At 40.6% G+C, this 12,519-nt stretch overlaps 1 protein-coding gene across 1 annotated transcript in view; it reads right to left on the bottom strand.

Annotated features, from left to right (window-relative positions):
- The window catches only part of GABRB2 (gamma-aminobutyric acid type A receptor subunit beta2), a 257,236-nt gene that overhangs the window by 11,301 nt on the left and 233,416 nt on the right, over positions 1-12,519 (bottom strand). The window contains exons 9-10 of the mRNA XM_045026120.1: positions 11,202-11,354; positions 9,854-10,098 (exon numbers count right to left, since the gene is read on the bottom strand). Coding sequence (XP_044882055.1) covers positions 9,854-10,098; positions 11,202-11,354 — 398 coding nt within the window. The remainder of the gene's footprint in view (positions 1-9,853; positions 10,099-11,201; positions 11,355-12,519) is intronic.

Below are 12,519 nucleotides of genomic sequence, written 5' to 3'. Positions count from 1 at the left end.
GGCATACAGCTGACCTTCGTGTTTTCTGTAAAAAATGAAACTTTAACCCACTTTTAACTTTTAGGTGCCTCTAGAATGCCGCCGCCCTGAGGCACGCGCCTACTGTGCCTAATTGGAAATCTGGCCCTGACTGGAACACCTAGATATTACAATAATACAAATAATAAATAATAATAATACACATGCAGAATATTTCTACATGGACTATTGCAGTGAGTGTGCACATTAAGGCCCTCCTGAGAATCAGTACTTTCCACTACTGAAAATCCAAGAATCATAGAATTGTAGGACTGGAAGGGACCTTGAGAGGTCATCTAGTCCAGTTCCCTGCACTCATGGCAGGACTAAATATTATCTAGAACATCCCTGACAGGTGTTTGTCTATCCTGCTCATAAAAATCTCCAATGATGGACATTCCACAACCTCCCCAGGCAATTTATTCCAGTGTTTAACTACCCTGACAGTTAGGAAGTTTTTCCTAATGTCCAACCTAAACCTCCCTTGCTGCAATTTAAGCCCATTGCTTCTTGTCCTATCCTCAGAGGTTAAGGAGAACAATTTTCTCCCTCCTCCTTGGAGCAACCTTTTCTCTACTTGAAAAAAAGATAGTTACCTTTTCCATAACTGGTATTCTTCGAGATGTGTTGCTCATGTCTATTCAGCTTAGGTGTGTGTGCTTGCCATGTGCACCAGTGCCAGAAGTTTTTCCCTCAGCAGTATCCGTAGAGAACCGGCCCCAGAGCCCCCTGGAGTGGTGCACACATGCTGCGGTATACAGGGTGCTTCCAATTCTCCCCACCCTCAGTTCCTTCTTGCTGGAAACTCCGACAGTGGGGAAAGAGGGTGGGTTGTGCAATGAACATGAGCACACATCTCGAAGAACTCCAGTTATGGAAAAGGTAACTGTCTTTTCTAATTCAAATGATTGCTCATGTCCATTCAACTTGTGGGGGGAAAACGGCGGCGCCCGATATACCACTGCATGTGCGTGCCACTCCAGGGACTTGGAGGGATACTGCTGAGGGAAAAACTTCTGGCACGGGTCATGTGGCGAGCACACACACCTAAGTTGAACAGACATGAGCAACACATCTCGAAGAACACCAGTTATGGAAAAGGCAATCATTTGAAAAAGTACTATTATCATGTCCCCTCTCAGCCTTCTCTTCTCCAGTCTAAACAAACCCAAGTGTTTCAATCTTTCCTCATAAGTCATGTTTTCTAGGTCATTAATAGTTTTTGTTGCTCTTTTCTGGACTATCTCCAAATTGTCCACCTCTTTCCTGAAATGTGGCGCCTAGAACTGGACACAGTAATCCAGTTGAGGCCTAATCAGTGCAGAGTACAGCAGAATAATTACTTCTTGTATCTTGCTTACAACACTCCTGAAGGTAAGGTAGCAATCATTTTCACTATTTTGAAAATAAGGGAAATAACTCAGGTTTGAGATCTGACACAGCAATTTTGCTTCTCAAATAGTGTTGAGGTGTTAACTGCCTCTGTTTAGTAGAACTTAAAAAAAATACTGACAAGGTGTTAAACTCCTTTTGTATCTTTTACAAGAGCACAAGACACTCAAAATGTATAGTTATCTGGTGGGGAAATGTTGCAAAAGATGGACTCAAAGACGTCTAATATCTCTCTCATCAAAACTACATATAGGTAAATCCCAGTTATCCTAATGCTCATGACCTGAATTTTGGATTACTTGAAATGTTTCTCTCTCTAAATTAAAATAATAATAAAAACCTTAAAAACACTCAAAACAAATTTAATGTATCTAAATATCAGATTTTATAAAGGTTTCAGACATCACTGAGACATGAGGATAATGAATTCGTATGTGGTATTCTTGTACATCCCTATGATGATAATATTAATGGTCCTTGCTTCAGCCAACAACCTCAACATTGTTATGCACAGTACCCTGAAAGGTAAGGTTTACTATACTGATTTTAAAAAGGTGCAAATGACTTGTTCAAGGTAACAAGGATTAAGTCTTTGGTAGAACCAGGCAGAATCCAGCACTGTGGTTTCCAGTCCCTTCCCTGTTGTAACTAGGTGGAGGTCCCCCTATGTTTTATTTGCAAGAAGCTTGATATGCCAAAAGTTCTCACACTTGACTGTATTAGTGTTTTGTTTGGCTTAGTTGTGTCTGCTGTTACAAAATCTGAAATACAAATCTGAAATGCATAAGAACTATATGGGCGAGTTTCTTAATTTAGGGTCAGTGTTGGATGACAGGTTCTTAGATGATGCAAGTAGGCTGATGTGCCTTAAACAAGCAGAGTGTGTGCACACTATTCTTACATGAATTAAAGATGGCATTGTGAGGATCACAGCCCCAGACAGAAAACCCCACATGGCTGACTTGACCTTTATTCTGATGTCAGTTGGAATATCACTATGGACTGTAGAGACAAGTCACCTTCTGATCACTTCTGCAAAAGGCCACAGGCTAAGAATGGAACTTTCTCAAATTGCATTCATATCAAACTCCTAGATAATGCTAATGGGGCAGAGGGTTTACTTTTTTTTTTTTTTAAATTTTGTTTTCAGGTGTTCTTCTGTGATGTGTGAATGGCAAATTTAGGATGAAAGATGTAGGGTCAACATTGGGCTTTTCTGTTTATGGTGCTTTTATTATCGCTGTCCATTTTTATGACAGATCTCGTAATCTGATTCAGCAAGGAGGATAGCCTCAGGCTCGGCATCAAGAATAACTCCCAATACAGTTTTAGTAGTAGTATAAACAAAACAAAACACTCATCTTTATAAGGTAGTAAAAAATGTTTTAGCAGAAAATTTAGCAGAGTGTTGTTAGTGCTCAATGTCCCCAAAAGCACAGAGCAAAGGGGTATGTGTGATATAGAAGATATTAAATGGAATTTTTAGGCCCCTGGAAGTGGTGATGTAATAGACTATGGCATGGTTCAGTTCTAGTAATTGAGTGTGCGTTTGTTTTAAAACTCATCTTGTTTTCCTAGGCTCTTGATGTTTGTGGGCCAGATTTTGCTGTCCTTACTCATGTTGAATAGACTCTACTCTATGACTAGCCCCAAATATTTCAATAGCACTACACAGAAATAAAGTATTTTGTTCAGTATGAATAAGGATGAAAGAATCCGACCGCATAATAAGAGGCCTCTACCTCAATCCTTCTATACTGTGCAGTCTCTACACTATTCACATGCCCGTGCCATTCTCCATTCCTCTTCACTTCACTACAGACTCCCTTCATCTAAAGTAAAACATGCTTCCACCTTATTTCTCTCATCTCTGTGCTTAGTGACCTTGGAGTATAGTTATTCCACTTTAATACTTAGGGCAAGATCCTGACCCTCACTCTAGCTCATTCTGTGCTGTTCTGGTGGTGTGACGGGGCTGGAAATCTGGCATAAACAGACAGTCAACGATTTGTCCAGCAAAGGAGTAGTCTCAGGTGGTAAGACGCTAGCATATCCAGCTCTACACTATTTAAACCATACTCTCCTCCTTGTGCTAGTTCAGATCTGAGAGCCTCTGTCTTGGTACTCTCCAAACCCTCCCCACCTACCTACTTGGCAGGGAGAGTAGCAAACGTGCATCCCCTGCTTTCCCCTCTTCCCTCACATCCAGACCCATGGTCCAGTGAGACCCATGGCTGCACAGGGGTGTGCACGCAAGGGATATGTGTCTTATTCCCCAGCCAAACTATGGGTGGCTCTGATTTGCTTAGTTGGTGAAACAGTTTCTCAAAATCCCTTTGCCTCCCTAAGCTCCACAGTTGGCCTTAAAGGGGCAATATTTCTACTGTAACTAAAATCTAAAAAGATGTGGTTCCGTCTGAATATTGTATTATGGGTTTCAACATTTCCCGAAGGAAGGTATATTCGCTCCTGGGGGAAGTTAAGGAAAACACTGTTTTATTTCAGTGCTCCATACAAAATGTCAGCTTTAGCTTTCTGTCAAGTAAGAGTCGCTTTGCGAAAGCTGTAGCAGAAATACTCTGTGCTAATATATCTCCTGCTGCACTGCCCATACCCCCCTCTTCCTAGCCTGTGCTGCCTCACAGTTTTGACGTAGCATTTCCCCACTCTGCTGGTGAAAGGTACTTCACAGTGCTTTCCATCACCACAGACTCCCCAGGCAAAATTTCTACTGGCAAGGCCCTTGAACACTAGTTTATGGAAGAAGAGAGTATAGAACAGACATGCAATTAGCCCAGCATGTTTACTATATGCTTTACTGTGCCATCTATAACATCCATTAAATCATCATGTTACAATGAGGGAGTTTTGCTAGTTAATCATTATTATTGCCATTTCAGTGTTCATGGTTTGTTATACCTCCAGAGAAGCCACTAAAAGTGTTAGTCTGAGTCAAGAGGGATGGAGTACTAATGAGAATATTTGACAATTCTGAAGGACATAATGATGGAAGCTCAGCATGGCAAACCATAGGCTGCTTGGATAAATCAGGGCTAAAAAGAAGCTATATTGGAAACAGAAAGTCAAGAGGTATCTAGTCAGGATTACATGTCCTGCATGCGAGAAGGAAGAGAAGCAGAGACAGTAGAAAATATTGCTTACTAATGGGGACAGAGCTATAAGCTACATCAAGGATAAGACAAATCCGAAATGAAATTTCTGCTAAGCAGACAGGAAATCAGTGAAAGTGATGGAAGATGGCAGAACTAATGCATTTAGTACATACCCCTATTTAATAACAACAAAGACAACATTACTAAGCTCAACAATGTAAGAATAAATCCACAACTTCAAAAGAGATAGAACTTAGCAAAAAGTTACTTGAAGAACCTGCAAATCTAATGGCAAGCAGACCTACACCCCAGAATTCTGGGGGATACATGGGTACTGAGATAATAATCATCAGCTAATATCTATATAAGCTGTGGAGACCTTGAGGTCCCAGAAGATGGAAGTGTGTCAACCTGGTACCATTTTTGTTTCCACCCTTAAAACTTCACATCCATCCTTTGCAAAGTAATGAAGCAAACAGGGAACAAAATTATAATAATCTAGAAGCAAAAGCATCATGGGGCTAAACATGGGTTAAGAACAAATCCTGCCAGACCAATTTCATAGTCTATTTTGGTATGATTGCAAAATTAGCAGATGAAAGGAATGCAGTAGACATGTCTGGATTTCCAAAAAGCACTTGATACAGTATCACAGGGGAGGGGAGCCAACACAAGATGTCTTGGACAGAAATACAATTAAAATGGATCAAAAACTGGCTATCTAACCGTATACAGAGAGTAATCGTAATTGGTAGTCCGTCTAGTTGGGGAGAGATTTCCAGTGGGGTCCAGGGATCGGAATTCGGTCCCATTTTGTTTAATATCTTTATAAAAGACCTGGAAGACAAAGTAGAGAATAGGGAATGGTGGTCAAAGCTAGAGGTGGCATAGAAAAATGCAAAAGCATTTTAGGAACTATAAGGACAAACTAATAAAAATGAGATTTTTCACTAAAATAAAAGAAAGATTATACATTTGTGACAAAATAATTCTAAATGTCCATACAAAATGGAAAGATAGGTTTATTGACCTCTAATGCTATTCCTAGCCAGATAGAGGAGTTCACGGTTAGAAAATAAAATCCAATATAATATTAGGTTGGGGCGTATAAGTCATATTATCTCTCCAAGGTGCAGAGAGACAATACTCCTGCTTTATTCATCCTTACTACATCAGCACTTGCAATACTGTGTATCATTTTGGGCACTTCAGTATGAAAAGGATAATAAATTGAAGGTACTACCAAGATGACAAAGGTAGGAGGAAACATCACACGGTACGAGGATAGACTGGGGACATTAAATATATACGTATATAGGCTTGAAAAAAGCAGTCAAGAAAGAATGTGTTAACTATCTGCAAATGACTTGAGTGTCCACAATAAAGGGAAATGGGAACTGTTAAAATCAGCACAGGAAGGCAAACTTGGAAGTAATAGTATGAAATTGCTTACAAGAAAAACTAATGAGACTTGACATGAGGAGAAAGGTTGTTAAAAGAGTTAAAACATGGAATAAATTGCCGATGTCAACTGATGAAGCTTCAACTTTAAAATATAGGCAGGTGAGAACAAAACACCTGAGAAATACAGAAGGGAAATTCCTGTATAATGCAGGAAGGTGGGGTTTGATCATCTACATGGTCTTTCCAAGCTGAAGTGGCTATGAAGTAAAACAGAGCTTGTCATATAGGATTTGTTTTTAACTAGTCCGTGGTTACATATTTCCAGATAATCTATTGTGAAATTTTCCTTGCTCTTGTGTACTTTTTAACTCTCCTTGATTTTATTATTGAAACTACAAACGTGCCAAAAACAAAACAAACAAAAAGGATATAGGACCACAAAAATAAAAAAAAAAGAAAGAAAGACATTGCGTTTCTGTCCTACCTGAATTCTGAAAGATAAATAGATGCAAGGCATTTTGCATGAATATAGTATGAAATATAATTGAAAACATTAGATTAGAACACACTGTCATATGGAAAAGCTCATAGGAGGTCCTGGATGAGGGCTGGTGGGGTTCAGTCCAATGTCATAAACCAGAGGCTAATACTTCTGACTCTCAGAAGCCCCAACCTCCACACAGATCACAAGGGATTCACAGGAGGCCCTGGACATAAAAAACAAGCCCCTGCGCCTTTCTACTGATTCTGGAACTCTCTACTCCTGGACATCAAGAGGCAAATGGAGCCAGACTGCCAATGTTTCTGCCTGCCCTGGAACAGATGCCTGGAAGAAAGCAGTGCCCTGTAGCACACTGGGATCCCACAGGTCCTGCAGGATGTGCTGCCATAATCGCAGGAGTAGGTAAAATGTATTTTCTTGCGGGAGGGTTTGCGTGGCCAAAAAAAAAAAAAAAAGACTGTGATAATTTGCAGGAAAACATTTTAAAACTTTTAATACTTAAATTTAAGCGAGGGATAGAAAGAGATTTGATGTCTATTATAACCGGAGTTAAAGTATTTTTACATGGTTTAAGCAAGATTTGTTTTATTCTTTTAGTGGTAAAAATTCGGTCTATATAAAAACTGACTGTGGGTTTTTTGGTTCTAGTAGCATAGGCAAATCCATCTCTCTGGCGAGATTTGTGGGATTTAAGGTTTTTGTGGCTGGGAGCAGGATAAAAATGCAAGAAACAATACAGGAGTGGATGGGAGTGGTTATTGCAGGGCGAGATGGGAGTGGGATTAAAAAAATAGTCCCACGCAGGACTCTACAGGGGAGTTCAACAGTGTAAGCCAGAGATGTATTCATTTTTTCCACTGATTCCCTCTAGGGGTAGAGGAGTTGTAGTACGAAAAATGTGAACCTCTGCTGGTTTCTGTGTTAAACCTTGAGGAAATATATTCCAGATTTATTGGACCAATGGGTAGTTCTACAAAATATAAATCTACCAACCTGGTGAATTGCAACATTTCCAGTGATTATGGATCCTCTTTCTAGCCCACTTCTCTATGATGTTTGTAGTAGTACAGCTGTATGACAATGTAAAGTTTATGGGCCAGATTTTCAATAAGGATCCAGAACTTTTGTGCTGCTCCAGAGATGTAAGAGAGATTCTGGCTGTAACTGGACAACTGAAAATTCCCTTGGCAAGGGCAAAAGCTCAGCTAGGGAAAGCTGGCAGTGCCAGCTCCTGCATCAATTGCCCCCTCCCTGCCCAGCATAGGGGGCACATTGTTGGAAGGAAGAGGCAGGGTGGAGCTCTGCTCTGCTCCACTCCACTCCATTGACTCCCACCTGGCATAAACTAGAGCAGGACCTAGTCTGCTTCAACTCCGGGCCAGCAAAAACAGGTCAGAATCAGGAAGCTGTAACTGACTCTCTGACACCTCCCATTTCTGGCACAGGAAAGAATTTGACCCTCACTGAAGTTATTTAACTCATTGAGATTAAGGGTTTAAAACTGAGAATCTCTGAATATGATCCATATCAATGTACTTGTTAGTGCCTGAATTTTGAGATTAACAGGATGAGCCAAATGGGCGCAGTTTGTCACTGGATGAAGTTATTGGTCATGCCATTATGGGACTGGCTGTGTGTGGGGATAATTATACAGAGAATAGCACAAGCGAACCTGTGAGCTGCAAAGATATACAGTGCAAACTGCACTCGGTAGCTCGGATGACACGACAGTAATTATGTGCCTGAATCTTTTCATTGATTTCAGTTGGTTTTGAATTAGGCCTTCGGAGAGCGAAATTAGTTTGGATGGTGATGATAGAACTCTAAGATGTGTAAATTTGTTCACAATTCTCTGTGTTGTGTTCAGTATATATTTTGATCTTCCTATGATTCTAACAAGAAATAAAGTGCTTTTTATTGTAAGTTTACACAAAATACCCTGTTGGGTTTTTGAGGGGCATGGTTCTGTTTGTTACAGGAAAACCAGTTTAAAAAAAAAAAAAGTGAAATAAAATCTTGTGATTTTTTTAAAATTGATTTTAATTGAATTTTATTATGAACACTGGAATGATGAAGGGTGAATGGGATGAGTTGTAAGAGTGTAACATCAAAGGTAAATACCAATCCTCATGCATTTGCCTTAATTCATTTGCATACTACAATCCCATTAGATAAAAGCAGTTGTGTTATGGTTTTCTCATATTACAAAAAATAAAGTTAAAATAAAAAAAGCATAGCTAGTATATGAAATCTGAGCCATGAAATAGAATCCTCCAGTTGAAAACATTCAGTAAAGAATGTTTTTTTAGGTGCCAGCTGATAGTGGAATATTAGCGCCTGCTGTTAAAAATACATATCTCCTTCCCATTCCCCTACACCCACATTTAGTACATCAGCATAAAAATCTGGGCAGATATTAAGTATTCCGCCCCCAGAGCTGTGTGAAACGTCTCCATTTCCATCCATGCAAACTTTTTCCTCTAGTTTTGAATTTGCACCCTTTGAGTTTCATGTTGAGTGACAAGTGAAAAATCCCCCAAATTAAAAGAAAAGCCAGCTGAACTCTGTACATTTCATCTGGCCTCTGACTGAAAATTAGAACTCTGAGAGAAATCACCATTTTTATTTTGTTTTGTGGATTTACACACGTTTTTTGCCATTTTGTGCTTGGCATGATTTGGTGCTTGCCCCCCAATTTTGCTTTATGTGAAATTTTACCAAAATTGCTACTTTGAATAATGGCCTCATTTTCATGACACAAAAGGAATGTCTGCACTTGAAAAAAGCAAGTATTTTAGCAATTCTTACCCCTCCCCGCCAAATGGGCCCATTTTCAAATTCAATTTGAATGCATAAAAAAATTGACACCATAATTCTGAGTCGTTTTGCATTTTGCCAAGAATATTTGAGACACTTGTAGCTGATAACATGCAAAACCACCAAATTTCAATAGTTTCCTTAAAAAAGAAAACCCACGTCCCATCACTTCAGTTTCTCTGAAAGGGTTTAGGAATCTGGTTCAAGTTTGGGGTTTGTTACTAAGGTTTCATACAGCTCTTTCTAACACATGAGCTTATAGCCATCATTTTGGATTTGCTCATTAAGGCCTCTAAGGAACAGGTTAATTTTTGTGGTTTATTTTGAAGCTTTCCTACCTCCATTTTGAGTGAGAACGCATCGCTGAGCTCAGCCTATTCCGAGTCTGCGCTTTAAAAGAACATTCTAACAATCATAGTTCCAGCTAGAGGGCAGCATGCATTGCTGAGATAGCGAAGTTTAATGCTTTGCAAAGCTAAGACATGTTTCTAGGAATCCGACTTGATATGTTCTACACAAGAAATGATACTTTTAAGCTCTGTTTGGAAGAAGTGAATTGGCCGTGGTCGCTTTGAATGGCTAAAACATATTCCTCACTTCAATTTACCTTATTGACATCCATTCGCAACTTCTCATTGTTGGCACTGGCAGCTTTTTCTGCCGCTTTCTTTTGACGTTGGGGTCCCCTGCCAAAGAAGATGTAGTTGACCAATGCATATTCCAGCAGGGCCATAAAAACGAAGACAAAGCATCCCATCAGATACATGTCAATGGCTTTCACATAGGGAATTTTGGGAAGAGTCTCTCGAAGATGGGTATTGATCGTTGTCATAGTGAGCACAGTTGTGATTCCTGGAAAAAGGAAGACAGTTCCATTGATTATATTCATGTTAATCTTCTATCATTATAACTCAATCTTTAAATGCCAGAACTGCAGGGACGTTAGGAAGGTATTTTTGTTCTTTGTTAAAAAAGTGTGGTGTTAGTGCAACTTATTTCAGTTGTAATTGTCTAAAGACAAATACACAGTAATCTTGACTCATGCAAATATGCTTTCTTAATGGGAACTGTAGCCTCTCCTAGCTACCTGGGTTATCAGCTGCCAGCATAGACACACTACACCTTGCCTTACTGCTTTCCTCTAGAATGTTCTTGCTACCCTGTCTTTAGATTTGAATTCCTGGGAAGAAATCCTGGCCCCACTGAAGTCAGTGGCAAAATTCCCATTGGATTCAATAGTACCATGATGTCACCCATTCCTCCTTACAGGCTCCAGTTCCGATTTCCACGGATGAAGTATCAACAGGAGTGGGCTTGATTTGTGTTAACTTTTGGCAAGCACCATTCACATTTATATTTGCAATGTGTGCTCATATACTGTGACGAGGGGCATAATATAAACAGACCCTGAAAGGATAATTGATGAGATACATTAATATAAAGAGCAGTGTTCTCAGCATTATAAGGAGAATTGTTTTTCTTGTGGAATTTAAGGTAACACTATGGAGAGGAAGCCCTCTACCTGGCAAGGGAGATTGGTTAGTCAAATGCACAGCTCTGCCACAATTGTATCTACTTCACATCTGAAAGGAAAAGCAATGTATATTCCATACTACAGTATTGTAGGTTTGCTCTGGACTTCCACGAGCAGAAACAAATAAAATACATGCTATTTTTAGACTAAAAACAAGTGCAATAAAAAAAACCTGATTGAGACAATCAGGCTAATTCCAATTACAATGATTATATAGTTAGCTAATTCAGACATGAAATCACTTTCAATTTTTATTTAAATTGTGATGATTCAAATGCTGAATCAGATAATACAAAGCTTAACAAGCTAGGCAAAAAAACCCAACAGATTTTTTTTTCAAATCATGCATTATACGTTACACTAGAAGCAAGAAAATATATTCTACTAATACACAATGCATGATAGGAGTAAAAATGCCTACCTAAAGCAACTCTTGCAGCTGAGGCATCATAATTAATCCAGAATGAAACCCAGGAGAGGATAGTGATCAGAATGGAAGGCATGTAGGTCTGCAGAATGAAGTAGCCAATGTTTCTCTTAAGTTTAAAGCTGAGAGACAGCCTTGGGTAGGCACCTAAAAAGGGAATATTTAGGCATGGCAGTAATTTATTTTAGTATACCCTTAAAATTCTCTGCATCATTTCAGTTTTACACTTTGTTTCCTATGTTACAGATTTAGCGTACACACAGAATTGCCTTAGCTTGGGGACCAGGGCCGGCTCCAGGCACCAGCCCAGCAAGCAGCTGCTTGGGGCAGCCAACGGTGAGGGGCGGCACGTCCGGGTCTTCGGCAGCGGGTCCCTCACTCCCTCTCAGAGTGAAGGACCTGCTGCCAAATTGCTGCCGAAGACTGAAGCGGTGGCGGTAGAGCTGCAGATCGCTATCGTGGCTTTTTTTTAATTTTTTTTTTTTTGCTGCAGCAAAAGCCCTGGAGCCGGCCCCGTTGGGGACAACCAACTGCAGATTTTGTAATGAAGTCTGTATTCAACAGTATTTTGTACTAAATGTGTTGAGTCAGTAATACATAGATTCACAGCTGCTGATAATTAAAATCTCCTATAATCAGCTGTCAAAATACATTTCAGAGTGCCAAACTGTGCAAAGGCTTCAGTCTTACATGGCTATTGAATATCAAGTTAGGTGTCAAGCAATCTTCCCTATCTGAAGCAGGGGTGGCTCTATGTATTTTGCTGCCCCATGCACGGCAGTCAGGCGGCTTTCGGCAGCATGCCTGTGGGAGGTCCGCTGGTAACGCGGATTCGGCGGTATGCCTGCGGGAGGTCCACCGGTGCCACACCATTGGTGTCCCCGCCGCCCAATTGCCGCCGAAGCTGTGGGACTGTCGGACCTCCCGTGGGCATGCCGCTGAGGGCAGCCTGACTGCCACCCTCACGGCAACCAGCAGGCTGCCCCCCACGGCTTGCTGCCCCAGGCACATGCTTGCTGCGCTAGTGCCTGGAGCCGCCCCTGATCTGAAGTGCCATACATGGTCACCAGGTCTAAGGAGTATTGCAGGAGTGCGACTCAGGCAGGGTGATACTGACCCTGGTGCACAAGGCCCTCACCGGCCTATGAACACTGAAATTCTGCCATTTTGAAGATTTCAGAGCACACATTCTTTGTATAAGTCTCTCCCATAGAGCTGAACTTCACCCAGAATGAGCAAGTGAATGGGACTTTCCTGAATTTGGTTACACACAGACAGCAGCCATGTCAGTTACTTAGGAAACAACAGTCAA

Source organism: Mauremys mutica, chromosome 8, assembly GCF_020497125.1.
Source record: "Mauremys mutica isolate MM-2020 ecotype Southern chromosome 8, ASM2049712v1, whole genome shotgun sequence".
Taxonomy (NCBI): domain Eukaryota; kingdom Metazoa; phylum Chordata; order Testudines; family Geoemydidae; genus Mauremys; species Mauremys mutica.
The sequence above is the reverse complement of the archived record's forward strand: the minus strand, read 5'-3'. Positions and strand labels throughout refer to the sequence as shown.